We start from the raw sequence: 27,108 nt of genomic DNA, 5'->3' as shown, positions 1-27,108 counted from the left end.
TGGTGTGAATGACCCGAGACGTACCTCCCTGGACTACATGAAAAGAGACATGGAAGAGCTCTCTGATCATGTAGCCCAGGCTGGTATGACCCTGACCAGCATCCTGCCCTCACCAAGAATGATACTTCAGTATAAAGAAAAAATGATCAATTACAACAATTGGCTAAGCTTCTGGTGTCATTCAAAGGGGATCCAGTGTCTGTCAGCCTGGGACGACATGCTTGACAAGCCGCACTGCTTCGCAAGAGATGGCTTGCACCCATCACCCCTAGGCTTTTGAATACTGGCCAAGGCTCTTGCTGCCCCCATAGTGCCTTTTTTAGGCAAGGCTCAAAAGTCAAACCCACCTCCATAAACAGCACAATTACCAAATAACTGAGGGTTATGCTACTCAACGCCAGGAGTTTAAATCTCAAAATGCATGCACTCGAAGCACTCCTCAGTATGGAGAACGTCGACATCTGTGCAGTAACTGAAACCTGGTTCAAGGCTCCAGAGAGCACCCCAGCACTACCGGGCTACAACTCATACCACACGTTTCGGCCACAGAACATGGACCGAAACACAAAAGGAGGGGTTGTATCCATATTCATCAAGGATACCTACACCTCCAGGTTAGTGGCTGAGCATGATACCTCTGAGATCATCCATATGCAACTAACATAGGGCAAATCTGCAATGCAAATTGTGGCCTGCTACAGATCAGCCTCCATGACCCAGGACCAACACTCCACCTTTCTGGAGACATTGGAAAACATGAAGGTCCTACCAAACACCTTGATATTGGGTGATTTCAATTACCCTACCATTCACTGGGAAAACTACTCGAGTACAAATTCCCAGGTCCAGCACTTCCTGGAATTCATCAACTCAAACGCCCTGAATCAGTTGGTAAACTCCCCTACCATAGGTGAAAACATATTGGACCTGGTCATCTCCATAATGGGCGACAGGTGTTTCACACCGGAGGTCATCCCATCACTAGTTAGATCAAAGCATAAACTAATCACTCTGGATGTCCACACCCCACCACCACCCCCAACTAAGGAAACCACAGTAAAAAACTTTTCTAAAGCAAACTTCACCTTACTTAAGACGGAGGTGGTAAGTTTCACAGCCCCCACGCTAAAGGATAATGCTGCCCAAGATGCAGAAACCTTTACAAATGCACTCTATGAGCACCTACAAAAATGCATGGATCATGCCATCCCTAGCAAAACCAAGACTCACTCCTCTAAGAGAAGGAAACCAGTTTGGTGGACCCCTGCAACAAACAGGCTATACAATAGAAGGAGGAAACTAGTTCAGAAAAAAAGCAAATCCGAAGAAGGAAAGACATCTCTGATCACTATCAGTAAGAAACTAAGGTCCCTCATGAAATCATCCAAGGCTAACTTCGAAAGAAAAATAGCCAAGGATTCAAAAGATAACCACAAAGCCTTCTTTAGCTATGTTAAGAATCTAAGTGGAAACTTGCAGATATGCACTGAACTAGTGCAAAATAGCACAAAATATACTGAACCTACTGATATTGCCGACATCCTGGCAGATAGACTCAGTGCAAACTTTACCCCCCTCTCACCTCCAAAAGGGCCCACAACAATACCGGAAAAGTGTAATGTCCCAAAAATCACAGACGCACAGGTGAAAACAGCCCTTTCAAAAGCCAAAAACACAGTATTAATGGGACCAGATGGTGTCCCAGGCTGCATCTTACACGAACTACAGAAAGTACAGTTTTGTACCTAAATGTAGATGTTCGAGTGCTCATACAACTGCAGTCATAACAGATGGGTTATCCTGCCGTCAGGCGGGTCCTCGGTCGGCCGAATTCCAAAGTCTAGGTCCGGCGTCAGTTGTCGTCGCTTCCTCCCTGACGTCAGTGCGGCAGGGGTATAAAAGAAGCAGCCAATGCCATTTTCTTCAGTTTTTCTTGCCCCAGATGTCAAGTGCCCCTAGAAGGAAGGCAAAATAGAAGTTATGTACTCACCATAACGTTCCATCTGAGTAGATACTTCATTTGTCTGCAACCTGTGGGATTCGGATCCAACCTCGGATCCGACCGGCAGCTTTCCAAGCTTCAAGATCCGAGCTCCTAGCTCCTCCCCCCTACCCATAATCCTGTGCTACCAACCACATTACCTCAGATCAGTTATTTTGCCCTATAAGCTAAAGACTGAGAGGAATCTCCACAGGACAATATTTTACTGAGGTTCGGGGGATGGCAGGGGGGGTCAGTTGCAGACAAATGAAGTATCTACTCAGATGGAACGTTATGGTGAGTACATAACTTCTATATCTGAAGTAGTTACTTCATTTGATCTGCAACCTGTGGGACAGAGTCCCCAGCTTACCTAAAAGCCCTGGGTGGTCCCTACGGAAGAATATTCCGAAGCACCGCGGAGCCAAAGGAAGCCCTACTTCTGGAGATCATGTCCAGCTTGTAATGAGAAATGAACGTATGGGAAGAGGACCAGGTAGCCGCTGAACAAATATCGTCAAGTGGAACTCTAGACCAAAACGCTGTTGAGGTAGCCACAGACCTGGTAGAATGTGCCCGGATGGCAACCGGAGCTGGTCTCCCAATTGAAATGTATGCCTGTCTGATACATTGAGAAATCCAATTCGCTACTGTCACCTTAGAAATTGGTTTGCCCATGGCTGACTTAGCATAAGAAACAAACAACTCGTCTGACTTGCGGAAATCTTTAGTCCTGTGCAAGTAAAAACGCAGTTGCCTGTGTACATCCAATTTGTGCAATGTGTATTCACCTTTGTTTTGGAAGCTAGGAAAGAAAACAGGGAGGTTAATAGATTGATTAATGTTAGATTTTGTGGCTACCTTAAGAAGAAAAGAAGGATTAGTCCTGAGGGCAACCCTATCTTTGTGAAAAATAAGGTATGGATACTTAATGCACAAGGCTTGTAGCTCTGATACCCACTTGGCAGAGGTAATTGCTACCAAGAAGGCTGTCTTCCAAGATAAGAACTTTAAGGGCACAGAGGCCGCAGATTCGAAAGGTGGTCCTGTTAATGCTTGTAATACCAGGGTAAGATCCCATGGGGGCATAGCCGGTTTAATGGGAGGCTTTAAAAGGAACATGCCTTTTAGGAAGGCTTTGCATATTTTAACTGAAGCCAAAGAACTTATGCCATCTCCCACATGATAATGGGAGATGGCTGCAAGTTGAACTTTAATGGTGGACGCGCTAGCTCCCTGCTCAAAAAGGAGAATGGTGGGAATAGGAACCGTAAAAGGATCTAATCCCTTACCCTTTGCCCAGATGGAAAAACGTTTCCATTTACTGTTGTAGAGTTTTCTGGTGGATGGCTTATGAGCTGCCACGAGAATAGCCTTGACTGGGGAAGAGATACCGGGAGTCCTTGCCATTAACGGAACTGATCAGCCAGGCTGTGAGCCGGAGGCTGACCAGGTTTGGAGTGTGGCATCTCGTCGGATGCGAGATTAGGTCTGGTTTGGGATCCAGAATCCAAGGGGGAGCCACACTGTGAGACTGCAGAAAGGGGAACCAGACTTGTCGAGGCCAGAATGGGACAATGAGAATCACTTTGCTCCCCAACCGACAGACTTTCTGGATGAATTTCATCATCAGAGGAAGAGGAGGATATGCATAAAGAAGACCGGGCGGCCAAGCATGAACCAAGGCGTCCCTGGGAGATTCCCCTTTGGGGGGAACTATCGCGAAGTACTCGCTGCATTTTGAGTTTAGGGGAGAGGCAAAAAGGTCGCAGCGAGGTTGACCCCATTTGTGGAATATCTGTTTCGCGACCGAGGGCTTCAGAGACCACTCGTAAGGGCTGAGAAACACCCGACTTAGGCTGTCTGCTAATATGTTGGTCCGTCCCGGAATGTGGGTTGCTATCAAAAAGCGGTTGGTGGAAATAGCCCATTCCCACACTCTCATGGCTTCTTGACACAGGGGGTAAGACCTGATCCCTCCCTGTTTGTTTATGTACCAGACCATGGACATGTTGTCCGTGTGGATTGCAATAGTCCCCAGAGGTAGAAGGTGATGGAGAGCTTGCAACGCCAATAGCACTGCCCTCATCTCTAGGACACTGATATGCAATGCAGTCTCTAGAGGAGTCCACGTTCCTTGGACTGACTTCCCTGCATAATGCCCGTCCCACCCGAGGCAGGAAGCGTCCGTGGTCAACGTGGCTTCGACTGGGGGAATCACAAAGGGTCTCCCTTCTTTGAGTTCTTCTGCCTGCAGCCACCAAAGTAGGGAGTCCCTGCACGCCCTGCTCAGAGGAATCGGCATGTCCAAAGGATGGGTCAACAGAGACCATTGGACCTGGAGAGTCCACTGTAATACACGCATCCGCAGACGGGCATGGAGAGAAAGGCCGATTGCCACCGACATAGATCCTAACGCCCTCAGGACTAATTCTGCTGGGGGGGGGGTTGGGTTCTGAAGAATATCCAAGGTTTGGCGGTACAAACTGTTTATTCTGGTTGGTGTGAGGACCACTCTGGAGATTCGAGTATCCAACCTGGCCCCTATAAAATCTAGGGCTTGAGTTGGGCACAGGCAGGACTTCTTCAAATTGACTGAGATGCCCAATTGAGCAAACAGAGATAGGGCATAGTCTCTCGCTGTAACCAGAAGATGCTTGTTGGGGGCGGTGAGGAGCCAATCGTCCAAGTAAGGGAACACCTGAATGCCCTGGAGTCTCAGGTGGGCTGCCACCACTGCCATGACTTTGGTAAACACTCTGGGGGCTGAGGTTAGGCCAAATGGAAGAACCCTGAACTGATAATGACTGGCTCCTAGCCGGAAGCGGAGAAATCTCCTGGACCGTCTGTCCATTAGTATATGGTAGTATGCGTCCTTGAGATCCAACGAGCACATCCAGTCGTTCTCCTGCAGAAGGGGGAGAATAGATTGGAGAGTGACCATCCGGAACTTTTCCTTGGGTATGAACAGGTTCAGGGACGAAAGGTCTAGAATGGATCTGAGGTCCCCCGTTTTCTTTGGCACCAAGAAGAACCTGGAGTAATAACCCGATCCGGACTGATCTGGGGGGAAGGGCTGGATGGCTCTTTTTCTTAGCAACTCTGAAATTTCTTGAGTTGCGGACTCCCTTTGATGGGGTGGAACATCGGGGAGATGTTTGGGCTTGGGGGGGGGGTTGCAAGAACGGTATTGTGTAACCTCTGGATATTATCCGGAGCACCCATCGATCGTCTGTAATTGACTCCCAGCTTGATAGGTGCTCTGATAGTCACCCCCCGACTGCCTCCAGAGAGGGACAGTCGGCAAGCCCTCAGGGCTGTTGCGCGGGTCCCTCCGAGAAGGGTTCTCTAGACCCGAAGTTACACGGGCCCCCTCTGCCTCTGGGCCGGCGTCCACCTTGTCCTCCTCTGCCTCTAGAGGATGAGTTGTCCGCAGCAGGACGGGATTGCTGAGATTTACGGAACCACAGCTTCTTTTGCCCCCTCTGATTCCTGGAGAAGGATCTTTGGGGGTTCGAGAAGCGGACTCCGACGGCGTCTTCCCATCCTTCTCACTTTGGACTAGAGTGTCGCGAACCGATGAGCCAAATAAGGCCGAACCATCGTAAGGGGCGTTCGCGAAGGACGCCTTGAAGGGATCCGTGAAGTCGCAAAGGCGGAGCCAGGAGTGCCGTCGCAAAACTACTCCCGCTCCGCTAGCTCTAGCGGCTCCTTCCATGGCATGGGAAAGAAGCCGCATAGATGTATTTGATATGGACTTTAGAGTGGCCATTCGGGTCTCAAAAACCTTTTTGTCTGGGACCGAGATGGACTCCGGAGGGGCTGCAGCGTATTCTTTAATTAAGTCACGCTGTAGCCTGATAGTGTGTGCCATGTAGTTCAGCGACCTTATAGCAAAGGTTGCTGAAGCAAACATCCGCTTCCCAATACGGTCCAAAGCCCGGGACTCCTTGTCCGGCGGATGGACCGAAGAACTTTCCTGGGCAAGTTCTTTCTTAGTGGCAGCCGCCACCAACATAGCATCCACTGGTGCGCCTTTGGACCAAGAAGGTCTATCAGAGGGAGGGCTGAGGACCTTATCTGGGCATCTAGGGATAGGCTCCACGGTGTCGGGCTCCTTCCAAGCCCTGGTGGTAATTAGGTCCACCAAGGGGGGACAACCCAGGAGGTAGATGGGCCTGCCTCAAAGGCCTCCAGAAATACGGACTCGTCCAAGGAGGGCTTTTGGGCCGATCACCCCCCTCTTATACGCAACATCTCCATGAGGTCTCCAAATGAAACATCTTCAGGGGGTGACCTTGGGGAACCCTCCGTATCCTCCAAATCCGTATCCGTGGTAATGGACTCGGGGGAGTCCAGGTGCCTCCTTTTGCACTGGTGCTTCCGAGGCACCTCTTCGGCGGGGCTGTCCGAAGAGGGCTCGTCCACCGGTTGGTGTTCCTCCCTGGGAACTAACTGGAGGCTTTGGGCAGGCTGTCCCGATGGACGGATGAGCGAAGACAGACCCTGATACAGTGGGGGCACGGGTGGATCCGAAGGCCCGGTTGGGGACCTGGATGACCTCGACAGTACCCTCTCCACTACCTCAAAAGCCGAGGGAGATTCACCATCACCAGCCTGAGAAAGTAACCTCCTCGGCTCCGAGGAAAGGATCGGGGTCGGAGCCGAAGCAATCGGATCCGAGGTAGTGGTGCGCTCCGGCCCCATCGGCGCCGAAGACACAACCACTCCCTCGGATCTGATGCTCAACCCTCTGCCCCGAGAGCTTGGATCCGACAAGCTCGAAGGTATAGTCGGCATCAAAGACACTATCCCTGTCGGCGCCGACGTATCCCCGGATCTGAAAGGGCCTGGATCCGAAAACTCTGAGACCCGATAACGGGTCGGAGAAGGAGCTATCGGGGCAAAAATGGGGGCTGCACTCCCTCCCAAAGGGGGGGGAGGCAAGAGCATCCCCATCTGCATCTGGGTCTGCAAAAATCTTCGCATCATCCGATCCATGTCTGCTTCGGAGATGCTTCTAGTGGACTACGAAGAGGTAGTCGAAGCAGGCCGGGAAGGCCGCCTCGAAGACCTCGAGGGAGACCTATCCTCCTCCTCCGGCTCCGGAGAAAAGGAGGGTGAACGGAGCCGAGAGGACAAGGATCCGGTGACCTTCTCAGGAGATTTCAAACTCTTTTCAGGCGGAGCCGAGGGATGAGACTCGGCCCGCCTCTTAGAAGTATGACCCTCTCTCTCTCTGTGTTTCTTCTTCTCCCTGTGGGAAGAAGAACCAGACTCCACAGAGCTAGTACCCGATAAGGGAGGTTGAGTTCCGGGTACAGCTGAGGGAGTAGCCGGCGCCGAAGCTACAGGAGTAGCCTGGATCCGGCTAGGAGAGGAAGAAGAAGCTGACTCCTGAGGGAGTTTTCCCGCCAGGGTCAGCTTGTTCTTCCTGTCCCTAAGTGCCCGAGGATTGAAGGCCGCACAAATCTGGCAGGCCTCCGACAAATGTGCTGCCCCCAGACACAAAACACACTGAGTGTGGCCATCAGCTGGGGAAAGCTTATGGCCACACTCAGTACACTTAGAAAATATAGCCTTAGACTCAGCCATAATTCTCTCACACACACACCCAAACACTAAGGGGGGGAGGGGAGAGACAAAAATTAAACTAAGGAGAAAAAGTTTTTTTTTTTTTTTTTTTTAACGTGGGTATAGTATTAATGCTAAAAACAACACACACACAAATTTAAAAGTAGAAACTAGCTTTTAGAAAAGGAACAATCTCACCAGGCCAGGAGCTCTTCACTGAGAAGCAACTGTCTTTAGCCGCTGCAAAAAACGATCTGAGGTAATGTGGTTGGTAGCATGGGATTATGGGTAGGGGGAGGAGCTAGGAGCTCGGATCTTGAAGCTTGGAAAGCTGCCGGTCGGATCTGAATCCCACAGGTTGCAGATCAAATGAAGTAACTACTTCAGATCATAATGTTATGCAAAAATGCAATGTTGATAAATCAAAAACATTAGTTGCAAGCAAATACACCATAAAAGAGTACCCCAAAAGGTTATATGAAAAGGGTTTGTCATAAGGCCTGTCCAAAGAGGGGTTGGAGGGAGGGAAACCTGGACTGCAGCTGTATGAGCACTCGAACATCTACATTTATGGTAGGTACAAAACTGTACTATGTTCATCGTGCATACAGCTGCAGTCATAACAGATGGGTAGAATCCCAAAGCTAAGTAAGGGTGGTAGGCACTAAGTGAGGCTAGGATGCCCTGCAGGACTGCTGTGGCAAAGCCCGCTCTAGATTTAGAGTACAGTGGGAGGTGATTGTGCTTGGAAAAAGTGTGCACTGAACTCCAGGTGGCTGCTTCCAAAATATCCTTGGTAGGGACCCCCCTGAGGAAGGCTGCAGAGGTAGCTGTAGCTCTGGTGGAGTGGGATCTGATGCATGCAGGCACAGTTTTTCCATGAAATGAGTAACAAAAGCGTATGCAGTGGGCTATCCATTTTGAAATTGTCTGTTTGGAAATAGCCTTTCCTTGAGCACCTGCAGCATAGGACACAAAGAGTTGCTCAGATTTCCTGAATGGCTTTGTCCTGTCCAAATAATAACGAAGTTGTCTGTGAATGTCCAAGGAATGCAGTAGTCTTTCCCCTTTGTTCTGTGGATTAGGATAAAAGGTAGGTAAGTGGATAGTCTGATTCAAAGCTACACTGGATACTACCTTTGGCATAAAGGTAGGGTTGGTTCGTAAGGAAACTCTGTCCTGATGGAAAATGATGAATGGTTGCACAGCCATGAGGGCGTGTAGCTCCGAAACCCTGCGAGCTGAGGTGATAGCCAGAAGAAAGGCTGTTTTCCATGACAAGTACTGTAACTCTGATGAAGAAGCTGGCTCGAAGGGAGGAAGGGTCAGCTTTTCCAATACGAAGTTGAGGTCCCAAGCAGGGACTGGTAGTTTCCTTGGGGGTTTTATATTCTCTGCCCCTCTGAGGAACTGCCTTAAGAGAGGATGAGAGAATAAAGGAGGATCTGTGTTGTATTGTGCAGAAATGGCTGAAGCGTGGATCTTGACGGAGGAGAAGGAAAGTCCATTGTTTAACATCTCAGCTAGGTACTGTAAAATTTGAGGTATATTTATTACCCAAGGATTCTGTCCCTTCTTTTGATTCCAGGCACAAAATCATTTCCATTTGGCGGAGTAGGCCTTTCTAGCAGAAGGTCTTCTGGCCTCCAAGATGACATCCTGCACCTCCTTGGAGAGGAGAAACTGTTGTGAAATTAAGGAATTCTCCATGCAGCTAGATTTAGAGTTTTGAGTTGGCTGTGAAGAGTTTTGTAGTTGCGCTGGGACAACAGAAGAGGGACTAGAGGTAGGATCCATGGTGGGGAATGTGTCAGGCTCTTCAGAAGCGGATACCAGTGTTGCCTTGGCCAGTCTGGAGCAATGAGAATCATTTTCGGCCTCTCTGCTCTGGCTTTTAATAGAACTTTGGGCAGCAGAGGAAGAGGCGGGAAGGCATAGACTGTCAATGTTGCCCAATTGAAGGAAAGTGCATCCACTTTCCAGACCTGTGGATGATAGGTCCTTGAACAAAATTTTTTCAACTGGCAATTTCTGGGTGTAGCAAAGAGATCTATGCCTGAGTCATCTTTGTGAAAATTTGAGGATGCAACTTCCATTCGTGTGGATCTGTCATATTTCTGCTTAGGTTGTCTGCCAGTGTGTTTTCCTTCCCTGGCAGGAATTATGCCTGTAGTTGAATTTTCAATTCCAATGCTGTGTTCCATAGGGTCATGGCTTGCCTGCACAGGGGGTATGAATGAGTTCCCCCCTGTTTGTTTATGTACCACATCACTGTGGTGTTGTCTGTCCTTATCAATAGCTGGCCTGGATGCAGTAGGTCTTTGAAGGTCATAATAGCCTTTTGCACGGCTAGCATTTCCTTTTGGTTGATGTGAAGGAGCTTCTCTTTTCGTGCCCATTTTCCCTGACTGCACTGATTTGTCATGTGTGCTCCCCAGGCATAGTCTGAGGCATCTGTTGTGATGATTTGAGTTGCTTGAGGTACACAGAAAGGAAGACCTGTGTTTCTTTGGCAAGCTTGAGCCCACCACATAAATTCCTTTTGAAGGCATGGAATGAGTGGTATAATTGCTTCCAAGCTGTGGCTGTGTTGAGACCATAAGTTTTTTAGGTACCATTGAAGTTTCCTCATATGCAGCTTTGCACATGGGATAAGTAGGATGCAAGATGCCATGAATCCCAGAGCCTGCAGGACTTTCCTTGCAGTTAGCCTGGTGTAAGTTGCCATTTTTCTGAAGTATTGAGACAGTTGCCCTTGCTTGTCTGGCGTGAGGTAGGCCATCTGGGTGGTTGTATCCAAGTTGGCACCCAGGAAAATTATTTGTTGAGAGGGTATTAGTTTTGATTTCTTTTTGTTGACTGTGTATCCCAGGAAGTTCAACATTTTTATTACAAATGCCAGGTGCTGCAGTAGTATGTCCTTGCTGTCCACTTGGATCAGGCAGTCGTCCAGATATGGGTAGATGTATATCCCTTGTAGTCTGCAGAAGGTGATTACTGCTGCCAGGCATTTCGTAAACACTGTGGGCGCAGTAGATAAGCCAAAGGGCAATGCAGAGAATTGGTAATGGGTTGAACCTGCAAGAAATCTGAGGTATCTTCTGCAATCTTGTCTGATAGGGACATGCAGGTATGCCTCCTTGAGGTCCAATGTTACCAGCCAAGACTCCTTGCCCAGCAGGGGAAGAAGCTGCTGTAATGTGAGCATCTTGAATTTTGGCACCTGTAGATATGTGTTTCGGATGGATAGGTCTAAGATAGGTCTCCAATCTTTGTCTTTCCTTGGTACCAGGAATAGTCTGGAATAAAACCCTTGACCTTGTTCTTTTGCAGGTACCTCTTGAATTGCTTTCATGTCCATGAGAGCTGCAATTTGTTTTTGTGCCTCTGCCCTTTGATTTTGTGGCAGGTTTGGCATGCCTCTCATTTTTGGAAGGGTGTGAAAGTGAAGCCTGTAGCCTTTGTCTATAATGTCCAGAATCCATTTGTCTTTTGTAACAATATGCCAATTTTTTGAGAATAATGTCAGTTTTCCACCCAAAGGTGCTGCCATTAAAGCTTTGCTTGGCAGGTGTAGGGGGAAGTCATTGTGTCTGCTTTCTAAAAGACTGTGATCTATCTTCTCCACCTCTTGGGGTTGGTGCTTGCCACTGTCTGGCTCTGAAAGATCCTTGAGGTTGCCCTCTACCCCTTGGACGCCTGTATCTGCCCCTTTGAGGTCTGTCCGTGGCTGGAAAGGACCAATTTTTTGAATGCCAGTTTCTGCTGAACCGTGGAGGCTGTACCTGCAGGAAATCTTTCACTGTTTGCATTGATTTTGCTTTTTCCTCCATTTTCTTTAGCACCTCCTCTGCTTTAACACCAAACAATACATCTTTTTGAAGAGGTGCATCTAATAATTTAGCTTTGACATGATCTGGTAAGGTTTGCTCTTTGAGCCAAGCATGCCTACGTATAACAGACCCCGTAACAGCAGCTCTACATGAGGCCTCTAAAGCATCAAAACCACACTGCAAGGTATGTTTACCCACTTGCTCTGCACCATGCAACAAATCCTGCAACTCTTTTAAATCTGGTTGTTCTGGTTGTGTCATTTTGCTTTTCAGCTGAGATATCAAAAACTGTTTATACTTTAACAAATGGAACTGACAGTTTAATGCCCTCATGGTTTAAGTGGCCAAGGTGTACACCTTTTTTCCCCACCTTTCTAAAGCTCTGGAATCTCTCTCTGAAGGTAATGGGTTTTTAGCAGTAGAGGCCTTAATTCCCCTGGGACCCTGTGAAATAGTTTCTGGGTCAGCAGTATGGCTTTTATATAGGAACTGGTGAGAATCAGGAACCCGGTAATATCTGTCTGGTTTAACAGGAGCTGGAGGCAAAGAATCAGGATTAAGGCTGGCTTCTGTGTACACATCATCCAATATATCTAAAACATGAGGGATAGCCAGAGGCCTATGCTGGGGGAGCAGAAGAAATTGCCTGAGCCTTTTCTTGGAATCTGAGTAATCTTGGCCTTCCCAGTGAAAGTGTTCCCTCAATGTATGCAGGGTTTCCCCAAAAGAGAAGTCCTTAGGAGGGGAGACCGAGAGAATAGACTCCTCTGCATCAGAGTCTTCGAATGGAGAATAGGCACAATCCTGGTCCTCAGATAGTTCTGAGGTAATAGAAGCTTGATCTGAGGAAGGGTAGTCTTCCTCTAATCTGGGCCTTTTGTCAGAGGGGGGTTGAGAACCCCTGATAAGAGTAATCAAATCCTCAGCCATTTTAAGCATCTGTTTTTTAGGCATGGTGCCTTGAGAGGGTGTCTGAGGAACCTGTTTTTTGGTTTTCATGGCTGTTTTAGATTTAGTGAAGGCTTTCATAGAGAAGGAGGAAGGCATGAAGACCCCTTGAGAAATGGCAGGCCTGTCTAAATTCTGAGTTTCCCCGCCAGAGGTGGCGTCGGTATCTGTAGTAGGAAAGGGGGCCGAGGAGCCTGCGACCTCGGGTACTGAAGACACTGGTAATGCATTGTCATCAGTACTCAGGGGCTGCGTAGGCGCCTCGCTGAGTACCGGAGAACCGGTAGTCGGCCTTAGCGTGGTATCAGTAGGTGGTGCGGACCTCGTATGCCGGTCCTTATCTTTGCGTTTTTTGCTCAAAACTGGAGTCGGAGTATCCGACGACATAATATAATTAAATTTTTTTGCCAAAAAAGTGAAGGACGAACTCCGCCAGATGCTTAATAGTGCATTTGTTGAATCTAGCACAAAAACGGCAGGCTGAGACGACGTGGTCTGGGCCTAAGCAAGGTATACAGTAAGAGTGGAAATTCTTATGCGGTATTTGCTTCCCACATGAAATGCAATTATTAACTTTGTCTGACATCGGTCTGAGGCAAGAAAAGTTTCCCCAACGGGGTACTTAGCTTTCAAGAAGACTTTGGCTGAAATACTTTCATAAATCTCAGGAGCTGGCATCGGCTGCCTCTTTTATACCCCTGCCGCACTGATGTCAGGGAGGAAGCAATGACAACTAACGCCGGACCTAGACTTTGGAATTCGGCCGACCGAGGACCCGCCTGACAGCAGGATAAATTATCTGTTATGACTGCAGCTGTATGCACGATGAACATCAAACTAACCCCCCACCTAAACACGCTGTTCAACCTCAGCCTCTCTACGGGCTACGTGACCATAGAATGGCGCACAGCAATGGTTATTCCTCTCCACAAAGGAGGGGCCACGACTGACCCTGGTAACTATCGCCCCATAAGCCTGACTAGCCTGGTCTGCAAGGCTATGGAGCGCATCATCATGGAACTCATTAACAAAGACACTGGGAAACTCCAAACACTTGACCCGACCCAGTTCGTCTTTAAGAGCAGATCATGCCTACTAAACCTGATTGACTTCTTCGAGACAATCACCAAGGCCATAGGCAAGGGAAAGGTGGTTCACACAGCCTACCTTGACCTCGTCAAGTCTTTCAACACCATTCCCCATTCGGGTATTACAGAAAAACTCACCAGCCTGAACATAAACCCCTACGTCACGAGATGGGTTGCCAACTGGCTTGCAGACAGAACTCACACGGTAAGAATAGCGGGCTCCAGGTTCGACTCTAAACCAGTCACAAGTGGTGTCCCACAAGGCCAGGTTCTCGAACCCCTACTGTTCGGCATATACTTTTCAGAAGTACAGGCGAACACAGAAGGACCATGGCTAACCAAGTTCGCTGATGACTGCAAACTGGGAGCCATAACTGACTCTCCGGCTGACACAGACATCCTCCAAAAGGGCCTTACTAAAAAATAAAATACAAAATAGAATCAGTGCTTCTTCACCTGCCACATGCACATTCTCAAATTTTTTCAGATACTCTACTTGCAGAGAGGAATAAAATGAATTTCTGAATCCAAAACTTCCAATTCTCCAACAAAACTGACTTGACAAGTTAGACTCCCTGAAGACTACTGCTTCAGCAAATCTTAGACAGAAAACAAAGCATTCTTCTTCACTTTTGACATAATGTAACAGTATCTTAAACAGGTTCATAAGCAGTTACTATACATTTTAAGCCTAGCCATGCTTCCCAACTGTATTTGACAGGTTATACCAATAATTTTATAGGGGGTATAACTTGGACATGAGTGGCTGAGTATAACAAGCTTCCTCTTTCTAACAAGAACAAAGGAAATATGGAAATAAGACTTACTCAAGGTAATGTGCAGTCAGCACTTCTAGCATTATATGCAGACTATGAAACAGTACACAGGAAAAGCCATGTGATTCAAGTACTGGTACTAAATTACTGCTAACGATGCCAATACATTATATAAAAAAGTACCCATGAATTATTAGCGGAGGAAGTCCCAAAGCAAGAACCCTGTCCACAAGGCATCCTCTAAGCCACCCAGCAAAACTAAGGCTGAAAAGATCCAAGGCTGAGCTGATCAGCCAGGGCACAGGCACTGTAAGTGCCCCAGGGATGTACTCCCCTAGGTTGGAGACAGGAACATTTTCCCCGGTCTCCAGGTTGCATCACAATAGAGGACCAGAACAAATTCAATTTCCCACTTAGCAAAAATAATCTTTATCAGTGTTGTGCAAAATGTGGACTTGCCTCAGAAGGCTTAGCCCCTGCCACTCCTCCAACTGATGTGACTAGTGATAAAATTGCAATCTGTTCCTTAAGTAAAAGGAGGGAACCTCCAATTAGTCCCATGAGGAGCTTCCTGATACTACATAGAACAGGATTTATAAGAATTTCTAACATCACCAAGAATTTAAAAGAAGAGGTTATGCAAATTTAGAAACTGTTATCAACAACTGCAGTGATCAAGATCAAACTGTTTGAGCAAGAGAAATTAAATGGTAGGCATAGGGGACATTATCACGTATATACATAACCAACACATTTGTAGTGGGCGAGTCATCTTGAGGGTGTATCTGTCCTTGAGTGCATTAATGTCTGAGAAAAAAAAGACGATATATTCTGACTGGTGAAGAGCATCATCTCAAAAACAGGACCCGTCAAGGAGGGCCCTTGGCATCACAGCTAATTATTTATATACTATAAGCTCAGAGTAAAGTTAATGGGATACAGTTCAGACTAAAGGAGCATTCCCATGAATGCAATCCCTACTGTTAAAACAAAATAAGCTAAATTCAGCAAGCTGTACTAACATACAGTTCTTACCCTCACAAGTGACTCATGGATTCTGTCATACTGTTGTCTCAACTTGCTTGTGATAGCAATTTGAAATGTTTGAACATCTGTGTTAGGCAGCAAACCTCTCTGTCCACATAAATTTTCCTGCAAAAATAATAAAAAAATATACATTAGAACTTACATGTTAAAGACTTTAACTAAAACTTAGAAAAGATCAGAAACAGTAAAAACCACAATTATTGGCTTGCTTTCAATTTTATTTCTCATAAGGCAGGCTTCATTAGTAGGTTTTAACATATGGTGTAAAGTAAAATGATGCAGAACACAACAGAAGCTTAACTTAAAAACAAGCTAGTCTATCAAGACAATGCACATACCAGATGCTGTAGACAGCCCCTCATGTCAAGTACTCAGGGTTACAGCTGATAGGTATCTCAGTACTCTTCTGTCTAAGCAGATTAAGGTAATGGAAAAGATGGCAGCTAGTTGGACCTTGATAGTTGAATATTGCTGGCTTCACATTGATAAACGTATGCCAGTAAGTCTAAAATTGCTGGGAGAGAAGCTGAAAAAAGGCTCATTGTTTTTCTCCATAGCCCAAACAGAAAACATTTTCCATTTGCTCTTACAGAGTTTCCTGGTGGAAGGTCTTTGTGAGGAAGATAGAATGCAGACAACAGAAGAGGAAAATCTAGACTGTTGGACCATCACTAGAATTGATTAAACCATGCAGTCAATTTGAGGGCCTGTATGTTTTGGTGAGGCAATCCCAATAGGTGAAACATTAAGTCTAGGTCCAACCCTAGCACCCAGGGAGGGTGAACTAGATGAAGCTCTTGGTCCAAGCAAATAAGGGGCTATGAGGATTACTTTGCCCTTCAATGTTGATGCTTTCTGTAGGAACTTTAGGATCAAAGGTGTTGGGGGAACAGTGTAAAGATGTCCTGGAGACCAACAGTGCATTAGAGCATCCCTGGATGACTCCCCTCTGATAAGGTATTAGAGCAAAGAACTTGCTGCATTTGGTGTTTAGGGGAAATGCCAAGAGATCGCAACAAGGTTGGCCCCAATGGCTGAAAGTCTGCTCCATTATCAATGGAGTGAGGGATCACTCATAACAAAGTAGAAAGGATCTGCTCATCCTGTCCACAAAAGTGTTAGACTTCCATGGCATGTGTGTTGCTGTAATAAAGTAGTGGTAAGATATTGCCCACTGCCACACTCTCATGGCCTCTGAACACAAGAGGTAAGATTTGGTTCCTCCCAGTTTGTTGATGTACCAAACCACAGTCATGTTGTCTGTGTGGATGGAGATCCCACCCAAGGGAGAGAGTGCTGAAAGGCCTGCAACACTAGGAGGAATGTTCTCATCTCCAAAATATTGATGTGAAGACATACCTCTATTTGAGACCATGTGTCCTGTACAGTTCTTTCCAGATAATGCTCCACCTTCACCATAACTAGGAGGTGTCTGAGGTCACTGTGGCCTGTGGGGGTGGAGCGAATGAACAACCTTAATGAAGGAATGGAGAACTTATCCAGCACTGTACGTCATTTCCACATATGTTTGGAAAGATGACCAGATCGGTCAGTTTCCTTCCTGGTTGACCACTGGACTGCCAGGGTCCACTGAATGACTCGGGGACATGGGACCTGGCTAGCGGAACTAATGTAATGGAGGCAGCTATGGAGCCTAAAAGGCAAAGAATTATTTGGGCAGGTATCTTCTGGTAAGACAAGACTTGATTAGCTGGTTGGTGGAGGGAGGAGATCCACGTTTGAAGGAGTCTTGCTACCAGAGATCTTGTGTCTAAAAGTGCCTTGATGATTCCAGAGGATGAAATGGTTGTCCTTTGGATTTCTGTAGACTGACTGTTATTCTCATGTCATCGCATAGCTAGAGCAGGGGATTCCTGGCTTGAATGAGTAGATTTCTTGAAGGTGCAGTGTTGAGCTACTCATCTAAATAGGGGAACACTTGGAAACTCTGCAATCAGAGTCAAGCTGCCACTACTGCCAAGCATTTGGTTAACACCCAGAGGGGCTTGTGGTGGGTTCAAAGGGCAGAGCCCTGAGTTGGAAGTGAAGATATTTCCTAGATCTCCTTCCATTTTTATTAAGTATGCATCCTGGAGATCTATCAAGCACATACAGTCATTTTTCCCTCAACAGTGGAAGAATGGACTGAAGACCATCTAGAATTTGATCTGTTTCACAAACGTGTTTAAATTACTTAGGTCCAAAACTGGCCTTAGGTCTCCATTTTTCTTTGGCAATAAAAATCTTGAGTAAATTTCAGATCCTTTCTGGTCAAGAGTGACCTTTTGAATAACCTGATAGGTCACAACTTGTTTGGTCAGAACCTTTTTCCCCCCTCTGAAATAGCTTCTTTTCTTTCTAAGGGTGGAACATCAGGAATTGAAAGTAATGGAGACAAATAAAAGGGAATAAGGTAGCCCTTGGAAATAATTCTCAATATCCACTTGTCTTGAGTGATGGACGTTCAGGTCAGTGGATGTAGCCCCCCCCCCCCGAGTGCTTCAGGAGAGAGACAGTGAGGCACCCATTTAGGAGCTCTGAAAAGGCTTCTCAGAAAATGGACTTCTGAAGCCTTGATTTTGTGGACCACCTCTGCCTCTTGGGTGATGTCCAGTGTACAGGAGAGTCGATGAAAATCCCAGAGATTTTCAAAAAGTACAGTTTTGTACCTACCATAAATGTAGATGTTCGAAGATCCACATTGCTGCAGTCCTTACACTTGGGTAGTCCGCTGTCCTCGGTCGGCCCGAATATCGAAGTATAAGGCTGACGTCGGTCAAGGCGCATTAGACTGACATCAGGACGTCAGGGTACAAATGCGCATGACCGACGTCATATCCTCAGTCTTTTCTTGCCCCAGATGTCAGAAGACCCTAAAAAGAAAGGTCAAAACCAAAAGACAGCAAACAACCAACCAACCACCCTTGCACTAACAATATGTACAATATATACAATATACACAATATTTACAACCCAACCCACACAACCGCCTCTAACTACAGAGGGAAGGAGGGAGGGTAAATTGGACTGCAGCAATGTGGATCTTGAACATAGACATTTATGGTAGGTACAAAACTGTACTATGTTCTTCATCTCACATTGCTGCAGTCCTTACACTTGGGTAGAATCCCAAAGCAGAGGAAAGGGAGGATGGCAAAACTATAAAGAAGCAGGAGCTGCCAAAATGCCCTGTAAAATAGCAGTGGCAAAACCAGCCCTAGATTTAGAGTAAAGTGGAAGGTGATAATGCTTAGAGAAAGTATGCACTGAACTCCAAGTAGCTGCCTCCAAAATATCTTTAGTTGCCACCCCCTTTAGAAAAGCTGTCAAGTGGCAGTAGCCCTAGTGGAATGAGGCCTAATCCCAGCTGGAATCTCTTTGCCATGATGGGAATAACAGAAAGCAATGCAAAACCCAATCCACTTAGAAATAGTTTGTTTTGACACAGGCTTGCCCTGAGAACCCAAAGCAAATGAAACAAATAACTGCTGAGACTGCCTGAACCCTTTAGTTCTGTCCAAATAATATCGCAACTGCCTGTGTACATCTAAAGTATGCAAAATCTTTTCCCCTTTATTTTGGGGATTTGCATAAAAAGTAGGCAAATGAATAGTTTGGTTTAAAGCCACACTAGAAACCACTTTAGGCATAAAGGAAGGATTAGTGCGTAAAGATACCCTATCCTTATGGAAAATTAAGAAAGGCTCAACCGACATAAGGGCCTGCAACTCAGAAACCCTTCTTGCAGAGGTAATGGCCAGCAAAAGAGCAGTCTTCCATGATAAAAATTTCAACTCGGTAGTAGCTGCAGGCTCAAAAGGTTGTAGAGTGAGTTTCTCCAACACAAAATTGAGATCCCAAGCAGGAGTAGGAGCTCTTCGTGGGGTCTTATATTCTTTGCCCTCTAAGAAATTGCTTGAACAAAGGATGAGAAAACAATGGTGGGTCACAATCATAGTGAGCGAAATTGCTGCAGCATGAACCTTAATAGAAGAGAAGGACAAACCTTTGTCCAGTAACTCAGTAAGATATTGAAGAGCCACACTTAAATTAGGCTCAGAAACATCAAAATCCTTTGCTGCACTCCAAAATAAAAATCTCTTCCATTTATCTGCGTACACTTTCCTTGTACTAGGCCTTCTAGCTTCCAAAATAACATTCAAAACTTGCTGTGGAAGTGGAGGCCCACTATGGTTCAAAACAGAATATGCCAAGCTGTTAGGTGCAGAGAGTGAAGCTTGACATTGAGCAAATGACTGTCCTCCTGAGACAACAGGTGTGGAATCAAGGCAAAGGCCATGGAGGCTCCCGTACCAGGCTTCTCAGTAATGGGTACCAATGCTGTCGAGGCCAATCTGGAGCTATCAAAATCATCCTTGGCTTGTCCTGTCTGGCCTTTAGTAGTACCTTTGGGAGGAAAGGCAGAGGTGGAAAGGCATACACATGAAGATTGCTCCAATTGAAAGAAAGAGCATCCACTTTCCAAGCTGTGGGATGAAACCTTTTCGTGCAAAACTTTGGCAGCTGGTGGTTTAGTGGAGAAGCGAACAGATCTATGTCTGGAGTTCCCCATGACACTGTCAATTTCTGAAATACATGAGGATCCAATTTCCACTCGTGGGGATCCATAATTCGTCTGCTCAACACATTTGCTAAGGAGTTCTGTGCTCCCGGCAGAAACCTTGCCTGAAGATTTAGCTGTAAACTGAGAGCAGTCTCCCACAAAATCATTGCTTGCCTGCATAGAGGATAAGAATGTGTTCCGCCTTGCTTGTTGATGTACCACATGACAGTTGTGTTGTCTGTTAGAATCAACACCTGCCCTGGAAGAAGTAAATCCTTGAAAGCTATTAATGCAAACTGGACTGCTAACATCTCTTTCAAGTTGATATGTAGATGTTGTAGTCTGGCAGGCCACTTGTCTTGTATCCACTTTCCATTCAGATGAGCTCCCAAGCTTTGTCTGAGGCATCTGTCGTTAGAATCTGACTCGCCTCTGGCCGGGTCACAGAGAGTCCCTTGTTTAGGTGACATTCCTGAGCCCACCACAACAATTTCTTTTGAATGCAAGGTATTATTTGAATGACAGTGTCCAAATCCTGGCAGTGCTGTATCCATACATTTTTGAGATACCATTGTAGCTTCCTCATATGCAGTTTGGCATTGGGAAGCACCAGAATACAAGATGCCATGAACCCCAAGGCTTGAAGGACTGTCCTTGCAGTCAGCCTGGACTGATGAGACAATTGATGAAAGTAAAGGGAAAGATTCTTTTGTTTGTCCGGGGTCAAAAAGGCCATCTGGGATGCTGTATTCAGTCTCACACCCAGAAAGCACATGTCCTGAGAGGGTACTAGACTGGACTTTATTTCGTTCACAGAATACCCCAGGCATCTTAGCACTGCTATCACATATTCCAAATGATGAAGAAGCTCGTCCCTTTCTTGAGCCAGAATCAGGCAATCGTCCAAATAAGGATAGATCTGTATTCCTTTTAACCTGAGGAAAGCTATCACTGGAGCCAGAACTTTCGTGAACACTCTGGGCGCAGTAGATAAGCCAAAGGGCAATGCAGAGAACTGATAATGAAAAGTCCCAGCTCGAAAACGCAGATACTTCCTGCAACTCAGTCTGATAGGAACATGAAGGTAAGCCTCCTTGAGATCCAAAGTTACCATCCAATGATCTTTGCCCAGCAGAGGTAAAAGCTGTTGTAACGTCAACATTTTGAACTTGGGAATGTCCAGATAAGTGTTGAGGATAGATAAATCCAAAATTGGTCTCCACGTGTTCCCTTTCTTTGGTACTAGGAACAGGCAAGAATAAAATCCTAGGCCCACTTCTGGCATAGGGACCGGCTGTATGGCCCCTATTTGGAGTAACAGAGAAATTTGCTTGTGAGCCTCTATTCTTTGTTGAGGAGGAACGTCTGGCATGCCTTTGAAAGGAGGCAAGGTATGGAAATAAAACCTGTAACCGTGGTGTATGATATCCAATACCCATCTGTCTTGGGTAATTAAACTCCAATTTTCTTTGAAAAGTGCCAACCTTCCCCCCAAAGGTGCTGCCAGACGAGAAGGCTCTGGCAGCTGAAAAGGTAGGTCATTGGGTCTGTTTATGAAAGGACTGACCCCTGCCCTCACCCGAAGACTGTGCAGGTGAACTCCCTGTTCTAGGCCTGAAAGAGCCCTGAGCTCTGCCCCTACCCCGTCTAGATCTACCCCTAGACTGGGAATCATAAGAAGGATACGTCCACCCCTTGGTAGGCCAATTTCTACTAAACTTCGGAGGCTGAACCTGCAAAAAATCTTTAACAGTCTGCATAGACTTAGCCTTGTCTTCCATTTTCTTTAAGACTGCCTCAACAGGAGAACCAAACAACACATCAGATTGTAAAGGAGCATCTAAAATCCTTGTCTTAACATGGTCAGATAAATTCTGATCCCTCAGCCAGGCGTGCCTGCGAAGAACTGACCCAGTGGCAGCCACCCTAGACGAGGCCTGTACAGCATCAAAACCACATTGCAAAGAATGCTTACCCACCTGTTCAGAAACATGTACTAAATCTTGTAACTCTTTACACTCAATACCCTCCGCCAGAGCATCTACCTTAGACTTCAATTGTGAAAGGAGATAGTTTTGGTATTTCAACATGTGAAACTGGCAATTCAAAGCCCTCATAGCTAGGGTGGAGGAAGTATAAACTTTCTTTCCCCATCTATCCAAAGCCCTGGCCTCTTTATCTGGAGGAACCGGATTTTTGACAACAGAAGCCTTAACACCCTTAGGCCCCTGACTAACAGTTTCTGGGTCTGCCCTAGGACTCTTAAAAGATACTTATGAGCTTCAGGCACCCTGTAATACCTGTCCGGTTTAACAGGAGCAGGAGGCAAAGAATCAGGATTAAGGGAAGCTTCTGCAAACACATCTTCCACAACATCCAGAACAGGAGGTATAGCCAAAGGCCTATGCTGGGGTAAAACAAAAATTCCCTAAGCCTTTTCCTGGAATCAGAGAAGTCCTGACCTTCCCACTTAAAATGCTCCCTCATGGAATGAAGAGTCTCTGAAAAGAAAAATCCTCAGGAGGAGAAGCAGAAGGAGTAGAATCATCCACATCAGAATCAGAATAAGGAGAATACTCCTGCAAGTCTTCAGCCAAGACTCAGAAACATCCAAGCCTGCTCCAAACTCCCTAGCTCAGGTTCCACCCTAGGTCTCTTATCAGGAGGGGGCAAAGAACCTCTAATCAAAGTAATCAAATCTTCTGCCATTTTAAGCATATGCTTCTTGGGCACAGATCCTGAAGAACTAGGGGTGACACCAACTGAAGCTAAACCTGGCCTGCCTCTGGGAGAAGCCTTGGAAACAGAAGGAGAGGGCCTAACCACCCTAGGAAGGGAGGGGAGCACAGTAACCTGAGAAGCCCCTTCAGCCTGACCTGCCTCCTGAGAGGTCACATCTTGCAATAACAAAGTCTCTCCCTGGGACTCCAGAGAAACCTCCGGCAGAACCACCGGCTCCACCAACACCTCTAAAGAACCGGCGTCCGGACGGCTCTTCAAGCCTAGGCTTAGCTGCTTTGTCCTTGCGCTTCTTCGAAGAAGCGGGCGTCGGAGCATCCGACGGCATTTTATAATTGCACCGCTTCCCAAAGACTAACCTGGCACAATCTAACCTTCTCTTTATAGTGCGCTTATTGAATCTAGCACAAGAGCGACACCCAACAACGTCGTGCTCAGGCCCTAAACAAGGAATACACAAAGTATGGTAATCTCTATGCGGTATCTGTTTCCCACAAGAAATACAGTTATTCACTTTTTCTGACATCCGGTAAACCACTTGAGGCAAGAAAAAACTAAAATATTCCCCAACGGGGTACTTAGCCAACTTTGACTCGGTCTGAAACTCCGAATTCGAAAAATTTCAGAACGCCGAACGGCACTTGCAACGCTGCTTCTGCATCGGACCATGCGGCAAAAAAGACTGAGGATATGACGTCGGTCATGCGCATTTGTACCCTGACGTCCTGATGTCAGTCTAATGCGCCTTGACCGACGTCAGCCTTATACTTTGATATTCGGGCCGACCGAGGACAGCGGACTACCCAAGTGTAAGGACTGCAGCAATGTGAGATGAAGAACATCCATATTATCTTCCCTGCCTTCTGGTTTCTGGAGAAAGTCCTTTCAGGGGTTGAGAATTTGATCCCTACAGCAGACAGATTTATCATTCTTTTCACTCCTGGAAATAGTTTCCTTCACTTTTGGACCAACAAGGTTGATCAGTCATAGCGGGTACTGACTAAGGACGTCTTAAAGTGCACCACAAAGTCAAGTAAACATATCCTGCAGTGTCATCTGATGAAAATGTGCTCTAGACACACCCTCTGTAGCAGAAATAAGGTGCACAGAAGTGCTGGATAAAGACTGCAAGGCAGCTGAGAATCAATAATCCTTTTCTGATCCACAGTCAAAGTCCTTGAGAGAGAACTGGAGATCTCTTTTACTAAATGTCTCTGAAAATGAGTGAAATGTGCCAGGTAATTAAGCACTCTCATCAAGAAAGTAGATGAGGCGTAGACCTGCTTTCCAGATCTGTCCAAAGCACTTGACTGTTAGGTGGCTGGACAGAGAAGCTTTCTTCAGTGAGCTCCTTTTTGGTGGCTGCCGACACAATCATGAAATCTACTGTCAGACTCTTGCTCCAGTGCGACTGGCCTTCCGGTGAAAATAAGAACTTACCAGGCTTCTTGAATACAGATTCAATTGTAGCAAAACAAATATAAACTGTGATCATAGTTCGGTCTGTACAATGAAAAGGAAATAAGTAGAACAGCAAACAATCACCAAGGCTACAGGATAAAAAATACTTTATTGGTAAGCGCTTTTGTGATATATGCACTTCATCAGACCATGAAAACCAACTAGAAGCCATGATTTAAATATCACATTCAATTACTAAAACATTACGAATTAAACAATCAAGCCATTAAAAACCATAGCAACCTTTTAAAACGAATGCATCGATCTATGTGTACTAAGGGCTGACTTTAAAGATATACAATCATTAAGACCAAAGTCCTTCTCCGCTTGCAATGTAATGATCCAATTCAATTCTTTCCTTTTTAATGCTGACAGACCCACCCCTAACACTAGACAGTCAGTCAGTTGTAGTACAATAAATTCAAAACTGTGCCTTACATTATTACTAACATGTTTACTAAGGGCATTAGACAATACATTCCTACATAGGTCACCTAAATTTTCTAAAATTCTCTAAAACGATTAGTTTTCCAAACATAAAAGAAGGGAAAGTTTCTGCACATATCCAAATAAACCAAGTCCCTGCTTTTACAATCAGCATAAATGTTTGGACAAACTTAATTTAGTGTTACAGAGTAATAACAGTAACAAAAGTTTTTAATTTAACAGCTGAACAGCGTGAAGCTCTGAACAAATTACAAGCTGATAACAGTTTATAGATATGCCCAGCTGATAAAGGGGACACTGTTGTAGTAATGGACAAGAGCTTCTTATTTGAAAACTATGCTTTAGCTTATGTTGGATATTGAAACATATTACAAAAAAAACTAAAGTCAAGATTAATACTCTAATTAGAACTGTGAATGAATAATTGTATGGTCTTTTGATGATGAGACTTTTGACCTCTGATTTGTACATGTTTTTGAATGTTGATGAATCACTATTACCGATTATGCACGGTCTTCTAAGATTCACAAGCATCACTTCGAACACCCGATGTGACCTATCGTTTTTGGGATGAGGATGGTTGACTAAGCCCCTCTCTATTTATATTGAGGATATGCTGAAACCTATCCTCATGAAAGCACCAGCGGTTTTGAGAGATAAAGAACATTTTTTGACAGGACTGTATGAATGTGTTAGCGCTTTTGATGATACCAGTGATATTATTTTAGTTACAATGGATGTGTATACACTATTTCGGGTCAATTCAAATTACCCTGGTATACATGTACTAAAGTAATTTTTGGCTGACTATAGTGATTATTCAAATAATCAGATTATGTTGATTTGCTCATTATTATATATTGCACTCAAGAACAAGGTTTTTGAAGATGAGTACTTTCTGCAGAAGTTAGGCATAGCTACGGGCACTGATTGTGCCAATAGCTACACCAGCATGTTGAAGGCTTGATGGGAGACTGACCATGTGCTGGCATCTAATAGTTTTACTGAAAATATTATACACTATAGAGATTTGTTGACAATGTGTTTTTGCTCTGGTATGGAACCACTGACCAGTTGGATGAGTTTGTCACTGTATTAAATACCAGCACTAATTTTCTTAGGTTTACTATCAATAAATATTCTGATGAAATAATTTTTCTAGATGTCAAATAAGCAAGAATGATCTAGGCATCTTTAGTACTAGTGTCTAAGAAACCTTGCTGGAATAATAGTATGCTACACCATGCAAATACGCACTCAGGTTATATTTATCGTAATGTTATGAAAGGGCAATTTTTAAGAACATCTAGGTTATATACAGATGCAGTAGAATTAGAGGGCGTGTACGATGCACTTAGCAATAACTTTCTTGATACGGGCTATTAGCTGAAAGAAGTCAATGATGTGGCTACAAGAGAGGAAAGGTAGAGTAAAATCATACTTTTCTAGAAGACAGGGTCCCTTTTACTGCTAGTAGATGGCATAATAGTAGGAGTTTTAATAATAACAATCTCAGCCTTACTTTTTCCAATAATATTAGTTCTGTTTGTGAAAATTAAAAATAAATTGCATATCTTTAAAACCAACCCTTAAGACAAGTGGACTGATGCATTAGTTTTAATAGGTTGCTATGGTATTCAATGGATTGATTGTTTTATTTATAATGTTTTGGTAACTGAATGTGATATTTAAATCATGGTTTCTATTTGATTTTTATGGTCAGATGAAGTGCATACAGCAGGAAAGCATTAACCAATAAAGCATTTTTTTATCCTCTAGCCTTGGTGATTGGTTGCTGTTTAACTTCTCATTGGTCCAATTGTGTTAGGTTCCCTCCATGCCCAGGATGAGCTCAAATCAATCATCTCATCAGCAGGAAGGAACATCCAAGTAGTACATGGGCCAGAGCTGGTAACCTTGAAAAAGACTAACTCCTCAGAAGGAAGAGTTTGGGAAGACAAACCACTTTTCTGTCTAAGAAATTTGAGAATCTCTCCATCCTCAAGTGTGGATCTGGGGAACCTTCCCCTCATCGAAAGCAGTGTCAGTGGTTGGGCATTTCTCCTTTTACACTCATGTTTTCTGTGAATCTCCTCTGAGGGTTGGTTAGGGCAGGACTCAGAAACATACAAGTTTTCTCTAGGAAGAGTAGGTTCAAGGCTCTCAAGAAATGGCTGTCCTAATGTGACTAGGAGAGTAGGCTGCAGACTCTGGGAGATCCCATGGGGGTGGGTTAGATCCGGCTCCAACAGGGAAGAACTTACTCTAGGCTGGGAGAGTACTCTTTCAAAAGCCTTGAATGAGAAACCTGAAATGGAGGTAGCTCAGTCCTCAAAGCCATTCAGCTAGAGTCCAAGGCTGTTGCCGGGGCTGAACTAGCCAGTGCCGAGGCGCCTAAGAGGATGAAAGAATCCAAATATGTTGGATCTGATCCTAATCTGTTGGAGCTGGCACCAATGTTACAGATCTACTAAGTTCAGGGCTGACTTGGTCAAAGAAATCACTGGGATCCATAAAATACATAGTCTCAGCTCAAATGCAGATCTACCCTGGCCAAGAGTTGGATCCAGGGGCTCTGATCCCAGAAATTGGATCAGGGAAGGAGCCAACAGTGCATAAGGAGAGAACTGGTTGTACCTGATTCAACAAA

General features: G+C 45.4%; 1 protein-coding gene across 1 annotated transcript in view; it reads right to left on the bottom strand.

The window, feature by feature from the left end:
* The window catches only part of TMEM67 (transmembrane protein 67), a 4,866,727-nt gene that overhangs the window by 864,931 nt on the left and 3,974,688 nt on the right, over positions 1 to 27,108 (bottom strand). Inside the window, exon 22 of the mRNA XM_044066290.1 lies at positions 15,236 to 15,352. Coding sequence (XP_043922225.1) covers positions 15,236 to 15,352 — 117 coding nt within the window. The remainder of the gene's footprint in view (positions 1 to 15,235; positions 15,353 to 27,108) is intronic.

The sequence above is a fragment of the Protopterus annectens genome, chromosome 3.part1, assembly GCF_019279795.1.
Source record: "Protopterus annectens isolate FY-2018-M chromosome 3.part1, PAN1.0, whole genome shotgun sequence".
Classification (NCBI taxonomy): domain Eukaryota; kingdom Metazoa; phylum Chordata; order Ceratodontiformes; family Protopteridae; genus Protopterus; species Protopterus annectens.
This window is presented reverse-complemented; position numbering and strand designations above follow the sequence as displayed.